Here is a 23,176-nt window from a genome sequence, read left to right on the forward strand (position 1 = left end):
ACCGAGCTCCGGCTCACGACACACACACACAGACACACACACCGCCCATTAAGCGCCCCCCGCAAAGTCGGCCAGGAGGGTGGGCAGCCCGCAGCCCCACGGCTCACGCGGGGAGGGGGGTCTCCGGGGGACGCCCACCCTCGCCCGCAGGATGCCCGCCTTGCCCGCCGCCTTGCAGGGCCCACGCAGCGGCCAGGCACCGGCCCTGATTGGCTGCGAGGCGGCATGGAGACAGAACGGCCGGCCCGCCCCTTTCCTCCGAGGAGGCCGAGCGGCTCTCACCCGCGCTTTCTATTGGCACAATGCACAGCCAATCGATGTCCGTCAAGCACAGCCCTTAACTCTTGCCTGCCTTGCCGGAAGTACGAGGGAGGCGACTCTGCGCAGGCGCAACTCAGCATTCGAGCCGAATGCTTCCGCAGAGGCGGTCGCCGGTACTCCGCCGCTCCCTGCGCGGGCTGGAGCCGTTGCTTCGCGACCCGATGCAACCCGGGGGGCTTTCCCGAAAGGCTCTGAGCCTCCGCCCTTTAGGCGGGGCCCCGGAAGGAAGAGGGGCTTCCCGAGCTGACTGGCCGGGGCTGATGGGCGGCGTGGTGGGGGGCGGCCTCTGCCCGGAGCTCATCAGCAGGGAGGGACCGGTGGCTTGTCCCCCCCGCCCTCTTCTATGGGCAGCCCCCCGCCCCGCCCCCTTCTTGCCCGGCAGCGCTTCCTCCGCCTTGAAACACGGAAGCCCGAGGAAATGGCTTAGAAGGCAGCACCTGGGGAGGTGGGCTGTCTCCTCCCCCGAAGCCCCCCTGTTGCTGCCAGAACCCCCTGGCTGGGCCGGTTAGCAGGCAGGGCGGCCAGCGTTGGTGCGCGGCTGCTGCGATGCCGGGCTACGCGGTGCCCTTCTGCCCAGCCAGCAGCCCCAAACAAAACGGAAATGGAAAGAGTTAAAGGGGCTGTTAGAAAGTCCAGACAGGAGACGCTCCTGCCTCTTCCTGGAAGCAGAAGGAAAGAGATGCCCAGGAAGGGGGCATCCCCCCCCCACGGACAGAGAGAACCCCGCCCCCAGAGGAGAGATGCCCTTCAGAGGGCTCCCCCCAGGGGCGCATATCCCCACAGGCCAAAGAAGTGAGGGTCCTCTTGGGCTTATAGTCGTGGCTTCCAAATATTTCCTAAGGGCAGCCCCAAGCACAGCACCCATAAAGAGGCCCCATTGTGCCCCAGAGCTATGGGTCTGCACAAATGGGTGCCGGATGCCAGGCTCCAGCTGCTCCCTTTGGGTGGGGCCCAGAAGTGGGGTTCAGTGGGCCCCGTGCCTGAAGGCAGCCCCAGAGCGTTGCCCTCAGCAAAGAAGCTCCTTGGAGGGAAAGTTGCTGCCTTGGGGTCAGCCCTTTGAAGAAGAGGCGATGGCCGCCAGGGGGCAGGGCCGGACCAAGGACCAAGGGCAGCTGAAACAAAGGTGGAGGAGGCAGCCAGCCTGGGCTGATGGATGGAGTCCCCACCTTTGGGCCTTACTGCAGGCCCTGGGTTCTGGGCCTGCATACATCAGGCCTCCTGGAGACAGTTTGGGAGTGGGTGGCGAGCCCGGCTTCGCCCTTTTGCTCCCTGGTTCAGGTGGGGGTCTATCAGCAGAAGGTTCTCCAGCAGAAGGCACGAGAGCGGCTGAAGACAGAGACCACTGCCCAGAATTGGTCAGGCCTCCTTAACCCCCATAAGCAGTTCAGAGGTTGGGGACTTCAGGCATCGAAGGTCAGAGGCTGGCAAAGGCACTGTGCCAGACCACAGATCTGCTTATCCTAATCAACCCGTGGCTTTGTTGAACCACGGTCTATTTAAAAAAAGGGAACTGACTTGACTCATGTACCGGTGGTCCTCGACTTACACAATAGTTCATTTAGTTATGTTGCATCGTCCTGGGATCACGTGATCCCCTTTTGCGACCTTCTGGCAAGCAAAGTCAGTAGGGAAGTAGATTCACTTAACAACTTTTAATAACAGCTGCAGTGATTTGCTTAACAACTGCTGCAGGGAAGGTCTTAAAATGAGGCAAAATTCACTTAACAAATGTTTCACTTAGCAGTAGAAATGTTGGCTCAGTTGTGGTTGTGTTGAGTATTACCTGTATGATGCTATATTCTGAATCCTGGCTTGTAAATGATCCTGGATGAGCAGCCCGTACATGCTAAGCCCAAACCATAACAATCATCCCAAGCTTAATAAAAGAGTGCCAAACTGGCCTCTAGGTCGGAGGAGGGTGAAGAAGGTGGGGGGGGATGTATCTGCCACTCCCCGACTCCCCCCCCCCAACAAGTACCTGGCTGCAATCGCCCATTCTGGAGGCAGGTGGAGGGCATCTGCCGTGGGCCTCCCCCCTCCTGCCTGGCAGAGCTGGAATTTTCCCAGCTCCAGCCCTGCTGAGCCTGAGACTTCCTGGCTTGTTTTCCGCCTGAGTGTGACCCCCGCCCTCCCTGCCCCTGCCCCTGCCCCTGCCCAGACCCACAGGAGAAGAGTCACAAGATCCTCCAGATTACATAAGGCCGCCTGCTCCGAATCACCTCCGGCTTGGCGGGGCTGGGAGGGGCTTCCTTCCAAGGCTCCTCGGCCTCCCCAGCCCGGCTGCCCAGAGCAGCCAGACCACCCGAGAGGAGGGAAGGCAGCAAGGTAGGGACTGTCTCCCCCCGGCTTTCCTTTGGGTGGGGGGCTGTGGCTTCCATGCATGTGCTGGGGGGGCTGGGGGGGGAGTGGCCATCCTACAGTTTATACCCTGGGAAACCCCTGACTCCTTTTCTACCCAGTGCAGACTTTGGGGGTAATTTGGGCAAACCTTCCTGAGGGGGGGAGCTGCATTCTGGTGCCACCTTTTTTCTTCGGGAGGGGGGGTCCTCAGGAAGGGGGAAGCTTCTCTCTGAGCTGCCCAGAGTCGCTTGGGTGAGATGGGCAGCCCTGCCAACCGAAGAAGTTACCCTCATCATCCTCATCTGAGTTTGCCCCCAGCTTGTGGCTGGCAGGGCTCCTGGGGGTGGTGGTGGGGGCACAGCAGCTCCGTTGCTGGCAGTTTTTCCTTTAGAAGCAGAGGAAGGCAGGCTGTTTAAGGGAAGCCCACCGGGACTCCTCTACTGTCTTTGGGAGGGAGGGTCAGGCAGAGGGTGGGGTCCCTATTTCCCTCCCGGCAGGAACCAGACCAGGGTCCGAGCCCAGATGAAAGGAAGCTTGCAGAGGGCTGAGCCTCGTCCTGGCCCTTCCCGAACTTCTCTTTGCTCCTGGCAAAGCCTTTTCTGCCTTGAGCTGGTCTAGCCCCCTCTGGACGGCCCTGGCTGAGGGTCCCCCGTCCCATCCTTGGGGGGGGAGAATGCTGAAGATGGATGTGGTCTCCCCAATCCTTTCTGAGCATATAAAAAAGGGAGACGCACATCTCTCCCATCCCCCCACAGTGCTTCCCTCTCTCATCCCCTGCCCCCTTTGCCTTTTCTTTTGCTGGGGGCGCTAAATTCTCTGCTTTCTACTTGGGGGGCCTTTCCCCAGACACTGAGTCACTTGCGGCCTTCTCTGAGCATTTGCAGTTCTACCTCTCTTTAAGATCCAGGATTGGCCGTAAGGAAGGATTATTTCCGGGGACCCCAGTGGGTTCCACCCCTTTGCATCCAGGGTGATCCCTTCCCCGTCCCCTTTCGTCCAGGGGCAGGGTGATCTCATCTGAAACCACTCAGACTTCGGGGATCGCTCTCAAGAGAGGGGTCTCCTCCCTCATTCCGGGATCCAAAGGGCAAGGCAGACCTGCTTCGGAAGATCGGCATGGCCACATCTGCAGTCTTTGCAAGGGCATTTGGGTTCTTACCTTCGGGCCCCCTCAACGTGGCCGGCTTGATTTGGGCTTGGCAGAGGGTGCAGACGCTCTGTGGGGTGCCTGGTGCCCTGCTGCCAGCGCTGGCTGGCTCTGACTGTGGACCGGTTCGGCATTTCGGTGGACCCAGCTTGGCTTTGGACTTATTTGGGATTGTCCCTTCTTGTAGGTTGCTTAACTGCTTAGCGAGGCACGTGATGGGGAACTCCTGGGGGTGGCTGGAGAGGAACCTGGGTGCAAAATAGGGCACCTCCATCGCTCTGGTGCAGCTGGCCAGTCTCTCTGCAGACTCCTTCCCGTTGAAGTGCCTGGCAGGGGAGCTGCTTGTCAAGGCACCCTCCCTCTCTGGCCCACCCATCTGTGTTTGGCATTGGGGGTCTCCAACTCAGACCCGGGAGCAGAGCTTGCCTGCACAGATCCAAAGGAGGGGGCCAAGTGGTGCAAAAGCTTCCCCTTCTTAGCCTTGGCTGCTGCCAGCCTTGCGAGGTAGACCACACAGGTAACTTGGCTGGATGAGCTAATTCTATTTTATTGTAAAGTTACATTAATCGAATCTTGGAAGCCTGGAAGTGCATCTCTTCCCAACCCCCCCCCACCCCTTTTGCAGTCTGAGAAACTGGGGAGGGTCTCTTCTGAGCTGCCTGCCCTGCCCGCACTCCTGCCGTTGCCTTTTATCTGACCGCTCCCTTGCAGCCTCCCTTCTCAGGTCTGCCAAGGTCATCACATCTGCCCAAAGCCGGCCTTGTAGCTGAACCTGCTGGAAATTTACTGGACAAGGCAGTGAATGTGTGGATTTACCTTCTAAGACCACCCCAAGGCCACTCATGACCCGTTTTTGAAGGCAAGGAGACAGCCTCCTTCTTGGCAGCCTGGGGATCCAGAGAGGCTCCTTGGAGGCTGCTCCCTCCCCCAGCAAATGCTGGGGCTTCCTTGGGGGAGAAATTTCCTCCTTCTCCCTCCCTTGCAGGACAAGCCAGAGCACCTCCTGGCCTTCCCCCCAGCCCAGGGCAAAACAGATGTGCTGGAGGAGAAGGATGGGAGTTGTAGTCCAGCAGATCTGGAAAGGCTGGTTCTAAAGGTGGTCTTTTGGGGAGGGTGAGTCCAGATCCTCCCACTTTGGCTTGGAGCCCCTTCACTGGGAGGCCCGGTCATCACTTTGCAGAGGTTCTGCCAACTGGGCATTTTCGCCTGTTCCTAACTTGGCAAGGGATGCGGAAGAGAAGAAGAAGAAGAACGCTGGCCTGCCCCAAGTTGCCCCCTAACCCTTTGCTGGAACCTCTTCCCTAGGGGGAGGCCCCACTTCCATTCTCGGGGGCAGTTGCACAGAAGTGGGGAGCAAAGCAACAAGCGACGTGCCTGATGCCTTCCCTGCTGCTTCTGTGGGTCAGGACTCCATGGGAGGTGGAGCTTCCACCTCTCACCTTTGCTACCTGCCATGCCAAGGGCAGCTTCCAGAGTGGGGGTGGCAAACCCCCTGGGCCAAGGGGGGTGGGTGGGGAGAGCCCCATCCAGCTCTGGGCTGTCAAGGTGATCCTTGATAGAGCAGCACTTTGGCCGGTCCATTTCAGCTGACAGTCCTGCTCCGGAGTGACCGGGTGGCATCTCTCCCTACGTAGCTTTTCTGGCTCTCCCCTCTGTGGGGGCCACTGTGGGGTTCCAGGTGGGCCTCTCTGCTGCCTACCTGCATGTCCTCCTCCATCCTCTGGTCTTCCTTCCACTCACCCCACACTTGCAATGTCCCCAAAATTCTTTGCATGGAAATTTTCCCGTCCTCTTCCGAGGACCTTTGCTGCCAGGGGGTTTCCAGTGAAGGGGGCATCTCCCTCTTCTTTTAACCCAACAGCAAAGCAAAGTCCCCATTTCGAATGGGGAAGCAAATATGTCCAGGGTGTCCCCTTGCTTTGGGCTGTCAATTATAAACCTCCTTTTATGGCCCAGTAGGTTGAGTAAACAGCCAATGAATGGCTGATTCAAAGCAATCGGCCCCCTGGCCCCCTATCTGAATCTGGCTCCAGAATTGGGAGGGGGGCTGGGATGTCCTTTCCCAGATCTCTTGCATCAAGTGGGCCCTCCTGAGGGCATCCGTGCGATTCCCAGCAGCGATGGCTGAGCGTCCCTTCTTCTCCGCAGGTCCCAGGGAAGGCAGCCGCCATGCCAGTCCTCAAGAACCCCTATCAACTCAAGATGGCCAGCAGGGGCCCCGGAGAGCGTGGGCGGGGTGGCAGCCGCAGCGGGACGCTGATCCTAGCCAAGGAGAGTCCGGGGACCAACCCTTTCGAGGAGGACCTGGAGGAGAAGGAGAGGGACTCCTTCCTCGGGGGCCTCTCCCCTGGCCGAGAGAGGTCCCTCCCGGGGGACTTGGAGAGGGGTGTCTTCAGCGGGAGCCCCGAGGACCGCTTCAGGCGCCGGGCCACCCTGGAGAAGCTGGTGGGGCTGAGCCCCTTCCGCCTGGGCAAGGGCCGGAAGAGTGGGGAGAAGCGGTCGCCTGGGGGCGAGCAGGGCTCCGACCGGCGGTCCTTCCTGGAGCGCATGATGCTGCCCCTGATGGAGGGCAACCTGGGCCAGCGGGTGCCAAAGAAGCTGCGTCGCTGCTCAGAGGACTTCAGCCTGATGCAGCGCTTCAACGCGCGCCGCAAGGAGGGCCTCTACAGCTCGGACGGCGGCCTGGCGGAGGAGAACGGTGGTGGGGATGCCGCCAAGCGCGGCTCCTTCCTGAAGATCGGGCTGGGCGGGAAGGTACGCCGGGCGTCCCTGGTGGAGAAGCTCAACCAGACGGAGGGCTCGGAGACGGCCCCAGTGGGCGAGAAGCACGACCCCAAGCCCAAGGAACCGCTCTCAGGTGAGTCCGGCCTGGCCAAAGCGGACACGGAGGCGGCACCCACCTTCCCTCCTGGCACTCCGGCATGCTAAGCCCTCTGGGGGTCCTGGAGAGGATGCCAGGGCGTCCCGATGGCTAGCTTAGGTCTAGGGGGGTCTGAAGAGCAACCTCCCTTGCAATGCACGGCTCTGCCTGCCTGTACAGGGAAATGTCTGGGAAGGCCGAGGAGTCCTGCCCCAAGCGAGCAGCTGCCGGAGGTGGGCCAGCCATGATCCAAACAGGCCGGCTCACTTTGGGGCAAACAGCCTGTCCAGGAAGCCTCAGACCCTCCGGGGGCTTCGTGTGTCCAAGGCTTCTGCCAAGCCAAGCCAAGCCAAGCCAAAGGGGAAGCCAGATTCGTTGAACAACAGGGTTCCTAACTCATAATGCAGAGATTCACTTAACAACTGAGACAAGAAAGGTCATAAAATGGGGCAAACTCACTCAACAAGTGACTCACTTAACAACATAAATTTTGGGCTCGATTGTCATAATTTAAAAAACCCAGAAAGATCCCCTTCCTTCCAAGGGAGGGCACCCATAAAGAGTAGCTTTGCTAGCAGGAGGGGCAGCTTCAAACTTCAGTGCAGCTACGATCACATGGTGTCCCCCCAGGCGTGCCGAGAGGCTGGCCATGGATCTTTCCCTATCCTGGGGGTCCCCTATGAGCGGCTGTGATGCCCAGGCCAGAGGAGCCTGGGGACCCCTTGCCTGCTCTCCAGCGCTGGGTCTCTGCCTTCCCAGGGGCGACGGCTGGCTGTCCAAGTGGCCCTTCCCAGCCCCCCCCAGGACGGAGGGGAGGAGGGGCCCTGGCGTCTCTGACCGTGGCCAGGCTGCTTATCAGCTCCTGAGCGCTGCAGCTAATGAGTTTCTCTTCCCTTCACGCACATATTTTGTGGGCCTCGGGCCCATTGTTCCCCTGCCGTGATTCAGTGCCTGATTGCCGGAGCGTCTCCTGAGCCGCGGCCTGTGACCTTCCCAGAGAAGTTGCCAAGAGCAGAAGGAGACGCTGGGGGAGGGGGCAGCATGGGCAGAAGCCATCCAGCCTCTGGAAAGACCCTTCCTCCCCCTCCCGGAGGCCCAGGGCTGGATCTGTTAGCGGTGGCGCCCTCCTTCCCGAAAGCCAAGGCTATGCCAGCCCTCCCCGAGTGATCCCTGCCCGTTTCCCTATGGTGCCCAGGGCCCTCCTCTAGCTGGGCTCAGCAGAGGGGCTAGCACCGAGTGCAGAAGGCGAGAGGAAGGCCAGGCTGCCTAGGGGGAGACACCTCCTGTACTCAGTGCGCCCCAAAAGGCCCCACTCGGCCCTCCCTCTCCAAAAAAGCACCTGAGACCAGCGCAGAGCTGCTCTCTCTGCCTGTGATGCTGAGGAACCCCCCCCCCCAGAACAGACAAGGGGAAGCCCTCAGGCAGGGGGCAGGCTGTGACTTGCCTCCCCCTCTTCTTCGAATGCAGTTAAAAGCTGCAGCTCTGTCCAGATAGGTAAGACCTCAAAGCTGCTGACCAGAAGCCCCCCCCCCCCCAGCCATCCACCAGAACGTGGGAGCCTGGCAGCCTTCTCCCACCCAAGGGAGTGGAAGCAGCCAGTGGCACCCCAATTGGCAAGGCGGGGGGGGGGGAGATGAGGGGTCACCCAAACCTGTGGTTCATTGCCCCCTTCATAATTCCTCTGAAAGGCAAATCCCAGGCACGTGGTGGTCTCATGCCTGGGCCAGGCGTGCTGGTATTTCAAACCTTGCTTATTGGTGCCATTAGACTTCACCCACCAATCACGGCTAAGCACTCGGGAGGGGGGGGGATGGCTGAACTCCTTGGCTGAAGAACCCCTCCCCCCAAGGCCCACTTGGTACCTCGGCATGTGAGAAGCCCACCTGGGGGCTTTGGGAAACTTCCTCGGGCTGCACAGCCATGAGGGCTTCGGAGGACACAGTCGGAAGCTTTCCTTGGGGGTCCCGAGGGCTGCTTGAGGGGCTCTTGGGGCTGCTTTAGCCTGCCTTCTTTGGGTTGAAGTTTTAAGAAGAGACGGGACAGCCCCGTTTGTCTGGAGGGGAGCAGGGGGCTGAAGGGGTCCCTTCCACCTCTGTCACTCGCGGCCCTTTTCTCTCCTGCAATTGTTTTTACCTGGCCCAGCCTTTTGGCCCTTTTGGGGAGGGGGATGAGGAAGGAAGATTGTAGTCCAGTCTTGTTTGGAGGTTGGGGAAGGCTGGGCGAAAGGAGCTTCCGTCTGGCTGATGATGGGTCTTGGTGCTCTCCGAGCTGGTGGTTTCTTTGCATGGCCCAGTTAGGGAGCATCCTCCACGCGAGGGAGGGGGTCTCTCGCAGCTTCACTCTCCCAAAGACCCCAAGGACCGAGCGCTAGAACACTGGGCAGGGCTTGCGAGAAAGAAGGGCTGTCGGTGTCCCTGGTCGTTTCTTGGGCCTAGGGGCAAATGGAGTGGGAACTGCCCCCTCCCACAGCCCCCTTCTCAGAGGGGCCTGAGACCCGGAAGGGGCACCTGGGAGCTTCGCCCCTTTTGAGTGGGGCAGCCCCATTTCCCAGGTTCACCCATGAATCAAACTGTGCAAGGAAAGGGCCCTGCCCCCTGCCAGCCCCCAAGCTGATCTCTGCCGTTCAGCTGATAAGGTCAGGTCATTGTGCGGCAGGCGACTGCGTCATCCCGTCTGGGGCATTTCCCCTCGGCGGAGGGCAGGGAAACGGAAGAGGCCGCTTTTAGCCCAGCCGGACCCCCGGCCCTCCGAGGCTGCGGAGAGGAAGGCTCTTTCCTGTGATGACGATGAGGACGGTGGGTGCCTTGAAACCCTCACAAGGCTGGTGTTCTGTGCTGGACTTCCTGCAAGCCGAGGATGTGCACGAAGCCTGGGACCCTCTCCCCCGCCCCCCCCCCCGGCCACCCAGGCCCCTTCTGGTTCCAGGGCGGGAGGCCAACTGGCCCGGTTACTCCACCCCCTCCCTGTGGTCACCTCTGGATACTGACCCCTGGTACACAGGAAAGGTCAGGGCGTCGTGAGAGTGGTGGTCCCCGGCAATGGATCCCTCTTCTCAGGAGGGCCACCTCAGGCATGCAAGCGGGAGTTGGGGGGAAGTTGCTTTGTCCATGGGGAGGCATCCGCAGCTCCACCGGTCAGCTGTGCTTCCACGGGCATGGTCAATACTTAGGACACCAGAGCGGCTGTTCCCAGAAATTTGGCCCTCAACACCCTTTTATTGCTTAAAAACGGGGGAGGCACCCAGAGGTTCACAGTGGCCGCGTCCCTCGGTCTTTGTGGTTTGGGTGAGGTCCACGACGATGGTCTCCATTCATCCCTGTCCGGCTCTTGGCGATTCTGGGCCCGGGTCTCTCCACGCCCTCCGATCCTGCACGGCCCATCTATGGTTTGAGGGAGCTGCTTCTGCTGAGTCGGTTCTTGGCCTGATTAGAGTCGCAGCCTTTTTTCACTTGGGGGCTCACGGGCACAGAGCCCCTCTGGGCCCTTCCCTGCCTGAGGGGGGCGGGGGACTCCGCCCCCCCTGCCCAGCCTCAGGCTCCCTTCCCGCTTGTGTCCCTCGCTCAGTCCTGGAGATCCTCAACCTGATCCACCGGCGGGAGCTCCGCCTGGCCGACGGGCACATCATGGAGCTGGAGGCCGAGTGCGCCCAGGGGGGCAGCGGGGCCAGCGGGAAGGACGGCAGCCGGAAGGCCAAGGACGTGGCCCTGCTCTACGAGGCGCTGCAGGAGGCGCTCTGGGCGGTGCTGGCCGAGGCGCTGGCTGCCAAGAGCGCCTACCCGCCCCTGGAGCAGCTGGTGCAGGTCATCGAGCAGGAGGAGGAGGCTGACCGCAGCTGGCGCCAGGCCCAGGGAGGCTCTGCGGGAAGCCCGGGGCCCCGGCAGATGAGGCAGCGGTGGGCCGAGGCAGTGGACCGGCTGGCGGGCCAGAAGCTGTGCCAGTGTGTGGAGGGCCGGGCGGGCACCATTGCCACCCGGATGGACCGGCTGGCCAAGTGCACAGTGGAGGACCTGAGCAGCGTCAAGCGCCACCTGCTGCAGGCCTACCCTGAGGAGTACCAGGCCTTTAGTGTCTACCTGGGCAGCTACCACCGGGGCCTGGCCCGCTGCCTGGCCGAAGGGGTCCAGAAGCAGCTGAGCCTCTCCGAGCTCTACTTCGTCTTGGACTGGAACAGCAACATCTACCAAAGGTGGGCAATGAGAGCCCCTTGGAGTGGGGGGGGGAGGTAGAGGCTGGGGGAGGGCCTGGGCTCTTTGCAGGATTGCCCACCCAGCACGGACCCTCCTGGGGCCCAAGTGGGAATGCCGGCTGGCAGCTGGCATATAGTTTGTAGGGGGGGGGCGGGCGAGAGGAGCGCTTTCAAAGAGGGGGTGGCCAAGGTAAGGCACCAGGAGTCGCAGTACAGAATTTTCTTACAAGCTCAATGGTAATTCAGCCCAGCTGGAAGTTTCCAGCCCCACAAAATGCCCTGGGCCTCTTCCGGCACTCAGGGCACAGCACTTTAAATCTCCCCCAGAGAGAAATGGGGGCCTGGATCCACCCCCAAACCTCTTTTCAATGGCAGAACTCACCCCCCCCCTCTGGTGATGCCCTGGCTGCTTCTGTGCCAGAGCTGGCAAGGTGACCCTATTCAGACCCCATGGAGGACCCTGGATTTTCCGGGAACTCACTCACTCTCTCCTCCCCCTACCACAGGGAGGTCCTCAGCCGGCCAGAGATCTCCCCTATGGTCAAGCCCCAGGAGCTCGGTCCCCTCCTGTCCCCGGAAACACAGCAGAGTCTGGAGGAGGAGTGCATTGCCGCTGTGAAGGTAATAGCTGGCCAACGGCGGCAGGGGGGGGGGTAAAGAACCCATTGAGGCTCCAGACAGGCCAAACGGCCACCACCCTAGCCCTGCTCTGCCATAAAAGTGGTATACAGCCACTAAAGTCTCCTTCCGGCCAGTCTCAGGGAGGAAAGAGATGGCTAGGTGGCCTCAAGAGGTCTCCCCACATCCCTCCTATCCCCAAAGCTGCAAGCCATGGGCGCCCCCCCATTGGAGCCCCCCTTTGTGGACTCTGTCCCGTGCATCTGCAGGTGGTGATCGGCAGGGACATGAGCCAGGAGCTGCAGAAGGAGGAAGAGAGGTGGGCCCAGGAAGACAAGGAGAACAGCTTTCAGTTCGGCTTGTCCAGCAAAGTCATCTTGGTATGTTGGGGTCCCCACCCTGCCCTGCAATCTCATTACCCCCCCCCCTTTATTTTTCTGCTTCGGGCAGCAGCTTCCTTCCGGGACGCTCAGCCCACACCGGAAATGGCCCCACACCAGACCCACTGCGGGAGGCTTCCCTCCGCTTTCCAGCCCTGGACTGGCCCTTCGGAGCCGGAGCCAGGAGGAGCTCCCTCCGTTGGCCTGGCTGAACAACTGGACAAGGGCTTGGCTTAGCCTGGGCAGCAAGGCTTAGGCTGGGTTCAGACGTAAGGCCGAGCCTCCTTGGTTTGTGTTGTGGGAAAGTGCCCCTTCCCCGTGGCTGAGCACAGTATGTGGACCAGGCCTTAAAAGCTTGCTGCCCCCCCAAAAAATCCGGGTTTAGCATTCTGTGTGAATGCAGCCCTAATTTGGAAGAGGGGAGCAACCCAGCTGGGCTTCCTTCTGTCCTGGAGATTTCCTGGAGGGGCTGGCAAAACATCCATCCCACAGAACTGCCCCCCCTAGCTTCATCGTCTCCCCAACAAACCCCACAGGGCAACAGGAGCTTCCCTCTGCCCCTCACCCGGGTGCCCAGTCCCTCGTCTGCAGTGCTGGGCCACTGGAACATGCCTGACCCTGCTGGTTGGGGATGATGGGAATTGCAGCTCAACTCATTGGAGAGCACCAGCTCAGTGCAGAGATAAGCATCAGAGGCCAGGCGTGAAAAGGGCCCCTCTGAGGAGGGCATGCTGGCCCTGGCAGCAAAGGGGGTACCTCACCCGAGCCCCTTGTGCCTGTCTTACCCCTTTCTCACCACAGGAAGCTTCGCCCTTTTGGCCAGAAGGCTGCCCCACCCCCCAAATCTCCAGGGAGGCTTTGTGGAGCTGCTGAGTCTTTCTCTTGCCTTGCAGGTGCTAAAGGGGCATGCCGACAAAGCCCCCCAAATCACGGAGGAGTTTGGAAGAAGGGTGGCTCACTGCTGCCTTGCCAGCCTGGCAGAGTTCTTGCAGAGGTATTGCCCAGGAAGGAGCTGGGCATGGGGCACAAGAGAGGCCCCAGTTGCTGCAGCATCTCTAGCCAGGCCCTCTGTTAGGGGAGGGTCCAGCAGTCTTTCAGGGGCGAAATCTGGCTTAGGGCATCACACCTGGGGCATCTCCTGGCTTTCTTTTCTTCAAATGTTACTGCCAGGATGCAGACCAGCCCGGCGTATTTTCTGGCTGAGCTGGGAGGTGCCTCCTCTCCAAAACCAAAGCCCTGGCCCTGGCGGCTTCTCTTCCCGTATGGGGTGCGGTGGGGACCCAAGAGCCAGGAAAAGCTGGGGCAGCCCTTCCCCTGATGCTGTCTCCTCCCCTCCCTCTGGCACCAGAATGGGTCAAGGTGGGACAGGCGTGAGTGGCTTTCTCAGCCCTCCTGTTTTCCCGGGCTGGGCTCACCACAGTTGCCACGTGTTTGCATCAAGGGGCAGAGATGGGGGAAAAGCAAAGTTGGGGGTGGTCTTGTTCCAAAGAAGGCCTCAGAACGGGCTGCTCTGCCCAAGGCAGGGGGGAAGCCAAGAGGCAGTCCCACAGAGAGCACTTCTGGCTTTTGCCCCCATCCGGACCCTCAAAGGACCGGCGATTCGCCCCCTCACTCCTTGAGGGGTGTCTGGATGGGCTAAAGGGGATCATGACACAAAGTTTCCATTTCAAACTGGCCGCCAGGAATACATTCACCTTGGGGTATAAATAGCCGCCATGGCCCATTTATAAGGAAATGCCAGCGAGGTGGAGCCAAAGGGCCCGGCGGTCAGGGATGCTGGGGTGGACGGCCAGAGCCCGGCCAGGGACTATTTTTAGCGGTCTGCTTCCTGACATGCCTGTTTTCAGAGAGCTCTGGCTTCCGAGTGTGGATGTGGTTTGTCTGAATCGAAGCTGCGTCTCCAGGGCCACTATGGAGTGCATTGGGGGGGGGCGTCTCGCAGGGTCCCTGAGCACAGGTGGGGTAAGAGGGCTATAGAGAGGGCTGTGGCTGTGTGTGCAATGACCCCCCCCCCAGCGCAGCTGCCACAGTGTGTGTGTGTGGGGTGTCTTCTTGCAGTCCAGAAGTGGCCAAAGGGTCCAGGGGGTCTTTGGTGAACCAACCCCTGCAGGGTGGAGAGGGAGGGCCTGTTTCTTTGACTTGGCAGGTTCTGATCCGGGATTGCTGCAAAAATGGAGGGAGAGGGTTTCCTGTGCTGGAGGGGCCATATCAGGGCTGGGAGGTGGAGCTGATAGCCAGGCAAAACAGGTGCCTTGGAGGGGGGGCTTCACCACTTTGCCTGCAAAGGGTCTTCCATAGTGGCATCCTCGTTGCCCCCTTCAGTTTCCAGAAGAAAGTTGAGAAGTTTCACGAAGGCCAGGTGGTCAGCAACCTCAGCCCAGAGAGCTACGTGGGCCGGACCATCATGCTGGTCAACTGCTGCCCCCCCTTCAGGTGAGTGGTCAACCCTGGCCCTGATGCCCTCTTTGCTGTGCATCCCATCCTGAGATCGGTCCAGTTCAGTCCCCTCCAGAAATAAATGGGCAGGAAAGGATGTGTCCCCCCCCCAGTTGTGAGCCCGGCTGGCTTTGCACAATTCGCACGCAGCTCGCTTGATAAGGCTGCTCTTCTAGGGACTACCTGGAGCACCTGGCCAGGTTTGGTCACCCGGACAGCGAGGCCGTGAAGCACTTGGCAGGATCGTCCCTTGACCGAGTGACCCGGCTGTGCAATCGAGTGCTGGCTGACCACCTCTTCCAAAGCCTCAAGGTAACCCAAGGGTCTCCCGGGGCCCGCAAGGAGGAGGGGTCTGCAGGGGGAGGCAGGGAGGGTTGTGCTGTTGGCCCCCTTTCTGCCTAAGCCCCCGGAGAGCCCAATCAGATGGCTGGATTGCATGTCCCATAAACCATGGTTTGTTCCCACCATGTTTTGAGAACAGACCTATTGGACGGGCCGACACAATAGCACCCTAACCCTTAAACTTGGTCTGCAAGGATGAGTGGGAGGATTCCCCCGGGGTTGGCTGTCATGAGTGGGCTTTGCTTGGAGCTCAGTGCAAACTCAGCCAGGGAAGCCCTCGACCCAGACCTGCTCTAAGGCTGCATCTGAGACCCTCTCCCTTCCCTGCCCCCCCCCCCGCCAGCCCTACTTCTACAAGCTGATGAAGAGGAAATGGCTCAACAACTCCGAGGCCTTCTCCGCCATCATGGCTCTCCTCGCGGAGCACGCCCAGAGGCTGAGGCAGATGAAGCTGGAGCCCTACCAGGTGAGAGCGTGAGGGAAGGAAGTGCTGGGAGCACCAGAGACCCTCCTCTCAAGCAAATCCTTCCCTCGGTGCCATCAGAGGCTCGCAGTCAGGGCCAGGTTGGGCGCCCAGAAAGGCCCATGTCCACCCTGGGTGGGTTTCTTCTGGCCTTCCACACAAAGGCCGGTCCGAGGGAGCAAATGCCGCCCTCTCCCAGCAGCTGGTGCCCTGCGGGAGTCTGTTCTCCTCTGTGCCCGAGACGCCACGGGGGGCAGGCGGAGAAGCTCTCACGTGCCCAGTGCCAAAGAGAAACCAAGCTGCCCCCAAACTGCCTCGTCCTGCCTGGGTGGTTTCCTCAGACCCAGCCGTGGCCTAACCCAAGGCCCAGAAGCCCTGGTCCTCTGCCAGCCCTGATCTGCCCCCCTTGCCTCCCCCCCAGATGCTGGTGAGGGAGGTCCACCGGCAGGTGCTGATCGAGTACGTCCGGCCGCTGATGCGAGTGCGGATCATCTGCACTTCGTCCAAGATGAGAGCCAAAGTGGCCCACAGACTCCGGAGCGAGGCCAAGCAGCTGCAGGAGTTCTTCATTCAGCTGGTGAGAAGTGGGGCTCACGGCCTTCCTTTAGGGGTGGACGTCAGCAGTCAGGGTTCCCCTGCCCTACGGCCTTCTCCCCAGGGAATTGGAAATAAAAAAGGAGGGGGATGCTGTGCCCTGGAGAAGGCGGCTGGGCTGGTGGAGACGTCTCCTGGGATCTCAGAAGAGCTCAGGGAAGTCTGAGCGCACACTTGTCGCATCCTTTTGTAATTCCCAAAGGTATTTGGGAACTCTGGTTCCCCTCCTCCAGGAGTGGGTTCCATGGGTCAGTGGAGAGAGGCCGCTTGCTGAGGGGGTTTGCTTGCAGATGAGGCACGGCAACCCTCCTCCTCCTCGAGGACAAGCGAGGGTCGCCCTAGAATTAACCCCCCTTGAGGCTCTGCTTTCCCCTCCTTTCCTGCAGGAATCCTCCTCCTCCTGGCTGGACTCCGTGGTGCCCCACCTGGCTGGGATCCTGGAGCTGGAAGACACGCCGGCCATCCAGATGGAAGTGGCTTTCCTGGCCAGGGCCTTTCCTGATGTGCAGTGAGTCAGGGGAGGGAAGGGGAAGTGGCCCCAGAGCATGTGCAGACGCTCTTGCCTTCACTTGGTCAAGGGTCCTCTTGGCCAGGGTAAGGCCATTTTGGGAAGGTGTAGGGCCATTGCAGCTGCCTCTGAGCACGAAGCCTGTTTCGGCTGCGTGAGGCCTATTCCCACCCTAAAGTGATCCTTGCCCAGTCTAGTGTCCTTCGGGTGCATCGGATCTCAGCTCCGTCCCTCTGAGCCTCTTTTCCCTTTGGCCAGTTGGGTGGTTCCATTGGTCCCTGGGCAGGCTGGATCTCAGCTCTCTAGGCTGGGCTGCATCTTTGGGGATGGAACAAGACATCAACCATCCCCAGTCATGGAACTAATGCATGGGGATGATGAGCATTGTAATCCAGCCTCCCCCTGAGAGCCCTGGGTTCCTCACAACTGCTTGGGCCAAAGTCCTCCTTGGATTAATGGCCAGAAGATCCATGGAGGCCTTCAAGAAGGAGAAAAAGACAAGAACCGGGGGCGAGGGCGGCCTTCACCTTCTCCCCATTCTAGGTTCGGGGCTGTTGGGCTGCTCATTCTTGGTGTGGCTCTTTTGCTGAGCTTGGACCCAGAGGAAGCAGTGCTGTGGCCTCTCCCGCTCCAGCCATGGAAAACCTGCCACGTTTCAGCTCCTTTGGTCAACCTCCTTCCAAAGAGCTGGTCTCCTGAGTGGACACCTGAGGCTCCGCTCTACTCAAGCCTTGGGCCACCCAGGGAACTGGCCCTGGCCCAGGCTAGAGTCCGGCCCGTTCCTCATGCTGTCCTGTGGCTCTGCCAGTTGAGAGCCAGGATCCTGCTCTGCATCAAAGAAACTGCTGCCCCACTCAGCATTGGCATTTGGGAGAGAGACGTGCCCCCGAGGGCAGCCCTCCGGGGTGGCTACCTCCCTAGCTGCTGCTAGGACCCCCTCCCACCCTCCCCAGAGACCTGCCACCCATCGCAACAGAGTGGTGGCCACATCTCTTTGAGGAAGGAACAAGACTAGGGATCCAGGACAGGTCCACGCCCAGCACCCCCTCCCTCACCCGTGGGCTTTCATAGATCACCCAGGCCCCTGCTCTCCCCCCTCCCCAAGCCCCTCCTAGTTTTCTACTGCTTCGACCATCTTCTTCCTTCTGCCGAGAGCAGAGGCCGCGCCAAGCAACTCGGAGCTCTCTGCCCAGGGCAGCCCGGGCCATCTGCTCATGGCTCCCTTGGCAGCCTCTGTCTGTTCCCCTCTTCCCTTGAGCACCCTTTGACCTCTGCGGGGGAAACTGAGGCAGGTAGATGATGCTCCCGTCAGTGTCCTCCTCTGCCTTCTCCCAAAGGACCCACTTCTTGGAAGCAGGACGGTCACTTCCACTTCCCAGGACAGGCGGCTGGGGAGTTATAAATACCCTTCCCGGCTCTGCCCACACGGCTCTGCTGGGCTACCAGCCCGGCTGCGTCAGGCGGGGAGGGCAAAGCTGGGCCTTATCGTGCCTCCCCCCTTGTTTTTCTTTCCATCTTCCTGCTGATTGCATCCTTAGGAATTGTTTCGAGGCGACAGATCGCCCGTTAAGTGTGGCTGACGGACGCTTCCTGTTTTATCTGGACTTGTTGTTTCTTGAAAGAAAAAAGAGAGGGAGAGAGAACGAAGCCGTCCAGCAGAGCAAAGCAAGTGGCCGAGCTTCAGACAGGAAGCAGAGTTTGGTGGCCATTTCCTGCCAGACTGCCATTTGGGCTGGCAGCAGGACAAGAACCACACGGGCTCTGCCAGGGTGCCCGGAAGCTCCCCTGAGGCGCGAAGGGTCCGTTGGCACGTCTTCGGGAGAGAATCTTTTGGCAGGCGCTCCTGGCCCAGGGCCACCGACCAGCCGCCTCGGTGCCCAAGACATGCCAGTTGCCATCCCTTGGGAAAGTGGGGATTCACCCACTGCAGTGCCCAGCCTGCGGGGGGGGGGGGAGAGCGTGCCTGCCTTCCCACCTGAGCACAGGATGCCAGCACCCCTTTTAAGCTGCCCTGGCTGGGTGACTTGGAGGAGCGGAGGGGCGCTCCTAAAAATAGGGAAGGGGAGCCGTGCTATCAGTCCCGCTCAGTGGCCACCGGCTTGGGTGGAGCCTCTGAGATGGAGGGGGTCCCCCGGGCCAAGCCAGACTCCCTGAAAGGTCTGGGTGGCTGGGGCTGGGGGCTGCAACGTCTCCTCCCCTTGTGCTACAGACCCCCGATGCCAAGAGCCCCCCAGGAGCCGTTAACCCTATGGCGGTTGCTGCTCTGCTCCCTCTGCCACCCCACCCTCAGGGTTTGGGGCCTGGCTGATTGTATGGCCCCGTGCCAGCTTCCTGAGATTAACGAGCATCCGAAGCTGCAGGGCTTTAAATAAACTCTTTCGCGGAACAGCAGAACTGGGAGGCTCCTGCGCTCTCTCACCCCAGGCTGGGGTGTGTGTGTGTGTGTCCCCAACTTGGTCCTCAGGCACGAAAGATTTCCAAAGTACCCCTCCCCCCCCGGGAAGCCCAGTCACCCCCAGGATAGGCTCCCATCCAGCATTTGAGGGTCCTGGCTGCACTTGGAGCCTGGGTTCCCTGGGGGAGTGTGCAGGTTTTCTCATATATTACGAGAGGGGTTTGCTATTCCTTCCCCCCCCCATTTCGTTCCTCAAGCAGGGATGGCTTGAAAGGGCCCCGGTGCCTTCTGAACCCGCTGCCTGCAGCCAGGGGCCTCTTTCTGGCTGTGCTGCTCTTGGGGGCCCAATGAGCATTCAGGGCCACGGCTCCCCTTTCCCTTCCTCTCCACCCCCAGCCAGCAGTGCCTCAGCCTGATGTGTAGGTGGGGGAAAGCCCCTCACCATAATTGCTGCCATTTCCCCCCCCCCCCCCCCCGCTGTAGCCTTAGCTGCCAAGTCTTTTCAGCCACATCCAGGGAGTTCTTGACTTAGTACATCCGTTCAAAGTTACAACAGCCCTGCAAGAAGTGATTTATGACTGTTTTCACAGTTACGACCTTTGCTGTGATCATCCCCAGGATCACGTGATCAAAGATCTGGACGCTTGGCAACTAACTCACATTTATGATGGTTGCAGTGTCCCCGGGTCACGTGATCTCCTTTTGCCACCTTCTGACCAGCAAAGCCTCTGGGGAAGATGGATCCACTTAACCATCACATCATTAGCTTATTAACTGCAGCCATTCACTTAACAACCGTGGCAAGAAAAGTCGTAAAGTGGGCCAAAACTCACTTAACAAATGTCTCACTTGAGAACAAAAATTTTGGGCTCAATTGTGGTCGTAACTGGAGGATTACCTGTACTCCCTCTCCATTCCGTGTATGGGAACTTCCCCCCCTGCAAGCCCCCGTCCCTTGGGAAGCCACGCAGCCTAGCCACCTTCGCCGTTCCCGGGGGCGGCCAAATTCCCTTCTGGCTCCCTCTTCCTAGCCATCCCCTTCTTCCCTCCCCCCAGAAAGAAGCACCTGGCAGCCCTGCTGGACATTCGGGGCCTGCAGAGCCAAGCCCAGCGGCAGCTCATCCTGGCGGTGCTGGAGACCCTGGAGCTGACGGGGGCCGAGAGGGACGTCTGCCAAGACCGGGCCTTCTTCTCCGAGATTCCCACCAGCGAGGTCTTCTGCGTCCGCCTCCAGCTGCATCGCCTCTCGCACTTTGGGCTCGCCTGCCTCTCCCGGGTGCGCCGGCGACCCCCCCGGCTGCAGCGACAGAGGAGGGGCCCAAGAGAGAAGGGGGCGGAAGCTCAGCTGTGAGCACCTGCTCAGCCCCAACTGGACGTTCTCGGCCTTGAGGTTCTGGCCGGAGGGCTAGCCGGCTCTTTCCAAAGAAGCCAACTTGCCTTATGATGCTCACCCCTGCGAGGAGCGCGGCTGCCTGCTGGACATGACGGCTGAGAGCCGGACGGGCAGCAGCCTCCCTTCCAGCCACTTGGGGGGCTGTGGCGAAAGGCCACTGGTCCAGGCAGGCTGGATTTAGGGGTGATTGCCAGGGAGGGGGGATAGAACAGGCTGGGGGACAAATCCATCCGCTCTTAGACCAGGGGAAGGGACCCCCTGGAGGGACCCCCACCCTTATACCCAACGGGTGGATCTGAAACCCCGATGCGCCTCAGCCAAGAATATTTCAGGGTTCACCGAGTCTTGCGCCAGGAAGGGCTCCCTGCAAGCTTGGGAGACCGAGGGAAGAAGCAAAGTGAGCTGTGCCCAGAGAGAGACCCAGGAAACAACCCTGATTCAGCCTTGGAACCACATCAAACCGGGATGGGGAACCCGCTGGTGGGGGGGGGGGAGTTGGGATGCCAAGTGCCGCCTTCCTTGCCCAGAGGAAAGGAGCACACGGGCTCCTCCTCCTCCAGATCTAGGAGGCTCCGAGTACATCGAACAGGCCTCTCCAGACTTGGCAACTTTATGATGGGTGCAATTCTCAGAAATCAAGTCCACAACTCTTAAAGTTGCCAAGTCTGGAGACCCGACATAGAACATAGAGCAATAGGGTTGGAAGGGACCTTGGAGGTCTTCTAGTCCAACCCCCTGCCTATAGCAGGAGATCCCATACCGTATGGGAACATCTGCCTACAGATACAGGGATGAAACACTCGATCTAGCAGCAGACCTGGAATTGGCTCCTTCACCCTGGCCGAGCTGGAGGATGAAGAACTGTTTGCATCTCGTCATAGTTTGGTTTCTGCAACACCCCCACCCCCATCCTATCTGAAGTGGGGCCCGAGAGGAAACCAGCAGCACATCACCACTTCCAGCCCCCATTGCAAACTAGCTTCACCTCCTCCCTTCCCACCAGCTCGGAGACCCCACTGCCACCTTCCTCGGGCTGGCTCAACTGGGCACTGGGGGGGGGGGCAGATCCCACCCCACCGTGCTGGATACCCCAATTAGTAGCTATTGCCGTTGGTCTGTTTTCCCTTTTAAAGTTTGGACCTAGGCTGACCTTGGAAAAGATCCCATGGAAAGCTGGGCCTCCTACTAGGATGCGAGACCACCAAGAGACCCCAGGTCTGCAGACTAAGCCCAGGAGGAGGGAATCGCAGGCCCTTCCAATAACAAGTTGCGGTCTGTTCTTCCTCTCCTTGATAGCTGCGCTGTCACCCATTTTATTTCTGCCAGCCCTCGAATGACGAAAAAATGTTTGCAATTTCTTTTTGGCCTTGGGCAAAGGCTGGTCTATTTTCTAAAGCTTTTTGATATATCTTAATTCAAAATGTATATGCTGCATAAAGACACTTAACTCCTTTGCCTGCTGGTTTAGTTCTTCCTTGTATTGATTAATGTGCTTATTTTGTTATGTATTTGGATTTTTATTTGAATTTTTAAATCCGGTGAGTCTAATATATTGTAAATGCGTAGATGAATGGCCTACAAAATTTAAAATTAAAGAGCTAAAATAGTCATCAGCCAGGTGTTGTTGCAGGTGTTGGCTGCTCCGGAGGGTGTGTAGTGGGTTGCAATCCAGGCGGAGGGAGGAGGGCAGGGCCACCTTGGAATGGCGTGCTCTGTCCGAGCTCTTGACCTCCCCTCCCCGCAGGCATCTGGATCCGCGCCGAGAGACAAAGTGTCCCCCCAGGGCCAGCTGCAGTCACGCTGCGTCCCCATCAATCCTGCTCCTGCCCTGACCTGTCCAGCCACCCGTCCCTGGCTGTAAACAGAGCGGGAAACGCCACTCATTTATCCTGCAAGATGTAAACTTTCCTGATGGCTGAAGAATAGCCGGCCTCTCGGACAGCCCGGTGGCCTCCAGGGAACATGCCGGCCGGGCTGGGCTTCGCAGGCAAAGCAGCAGCAGCAGCAATAGCGAGAGGCTTCCAGGAATGCCCCCCTCTCTCCCCCTGAAGAAAAACACCATGAAAAACAGTTTTCCTTCCCAACACTTCCCACTTTGACAAGGACTTAACTCATCAAGCCTGTCTCTGGGCTTGGCTGTCCTCTTCTTTGGCAGCCTGGATCCTACACTGGAAACATCCCAGAACGGATGCAGGCTGGGCGGAGGGGGGGGGGCAGAGGATGGGGCTGCTGACCTTGGGAAAAGAGCCCCCTGGGCCCTGCTCCATCCAGCCAGCGTGGGTCTTGGGGCCCAGCCCCTCACTGGGTTGAGCCAGGCAGGGGCTGGTTTCTGCAGAAGCCTTTGGGCTGCCACAAGCCCACCTCCCCCCTTCTCCTGTTGCCTCCCCACCCAGGAACCCCCAAGAGTGCCGCTCGTCACTCTCCTCTTTTGGGGACCAAGACAATTCCTGCTGTGCAAGAGAAACGGGGGAGGGGGGAAGAGTAGGACCTGGGCATGGCTCACCCACCCGACTCAAGGTGCCCACCCAGGCCAGAGGGCAGTGCCCGGGGAACGGAAGCCCCCCCCCAATTTCCCCTGTCCTCTCAAAGGCTTCCCCAGGACAGGGCCAGAAGGGAGCGAACGGGTGAGGGGTCAGGGGGATGTTTACAATCTGGGAAGCTCAGGAAAAAGCCCCCACTTCTTTGGAGCTCATTTCCTTCAAAACAGCCCTGCCTGCCTGCCTGAATGGTGAAATATGACCAGCAATGCCAGAGGTGGGGGGGGGGGAGAAGCAGCCAGGCTCCTTCCTAGCACCTCCGAAGCCTGAAGGTGAGGTAGGGCTGGGCCTGTTCTTGCTCTGTCCTTTGGCTTCCTGATCCCTTTATGGCACGGTGCCCTGGCTCAAATTAACACCCCCCCCCACAGTCCTTGTAGGAGCAGGATGCAATTCTAGGAAGCCCCTCAGGTCTCCAGTGGGAAGTGGGAGGGGTTGGGGGAAGCAAATAGCCTTTAGTCATAATAAGGCCACTCCTTATGCCAATCATAAAGCCCCCTTCGGCATTTTTCAACCCAGCCTCTGGGTCCAGGACCAAGAATGCCCCCCCCCCCGGTAAATGCTAAATGGGGGGGGGGCTTGCAAAGACATGCCAGGCCCTAAGAGGAGGAAAATAACTTTTAGGTTGGAAAATGCAGCCAACCCAGAGGGTCCTAGAG

The 23,176-nt window shown here is 59.9% G+C and overlaps 1 protein-coding gene across 1 annotated transcript; it reads left to right on the plus strand.

Annotated features, from left to right (window-relative positions):
• The first annotated feature begins 2,486 nt into the window (after nt 1–2,486).
• Nucleotides 2,487–21,596, plus strand: EXOC3L2 (exocyst complex component 3 like 2). The gene is made up of 12 exons (XM_039362138.1): nt 2,487–2,646; nt 5,957–6,665; nt 10,233–10,854; nt 11,361–11,475; nt 11,742–11,852; nt 12,746–12,846; nt 14,175–14,285; nt 14,465–14,600; nt 14,974–15,096; nt 15,515–15,670; nt 16,074–16,195; nt 19,647–21,596. The coding sequence occupies exons 2-12, from the start codon at nt 5,978–5,980 to the stop codon at nt 19,939–19,941; spliced, it is 2,580 nt and encodes an 859-aa protein (XP_039218072.1). The 5' UTR covers nt 2,487–2,646; nt 5,957–5,977; the 3' UTR covers nt 19,942–21,596.
• Nucleotides 21,597–23,176: the final 1,580 nt, after the last annotated feature.

This window comes from Crotalus tigris, unplaced genomic scaffold (assembly GCF_016545835.1).
Source record: "Crotalus tigris isolate CLP2741 ecotype Arizona unplaced genomic scaffold, ASM1654583v1 scf7180000019364.2947544272:3078424, whole genome shotgun sequence".
Lineage (NCBI taxonomy): Eukaryota > Metazoa > Chordata > Lepidosauria > Squamata > Viperidae > Crotalus > Crotalus tigris.

Bases quoted from the DNA above. Each gene is read 5' to 3' on its own strand.
- EXOC3L2 (XM_039362138.1), top strand. From the start codon at position 5,978: ATGCCAGTCCTCAAGAACCCCTATCAACTCAAGATGGCCAGCAGGGGC. The intron at 14,286-14,464 runs GTGAGTGGTCAA...CTGCTCTTCTAG, and splicing joins AACTGCTGCCCCCCCTTCAG to GGACTACCTGGAGCACCTGG. The intron at 15,097-15,514 runs GTGAGAGCGTGA...CCTCCCCCCCAG, and splicing joins TGAAGCTGGAGCCCTACCAG to ATGCTGGTGAGGGAGGTCCA.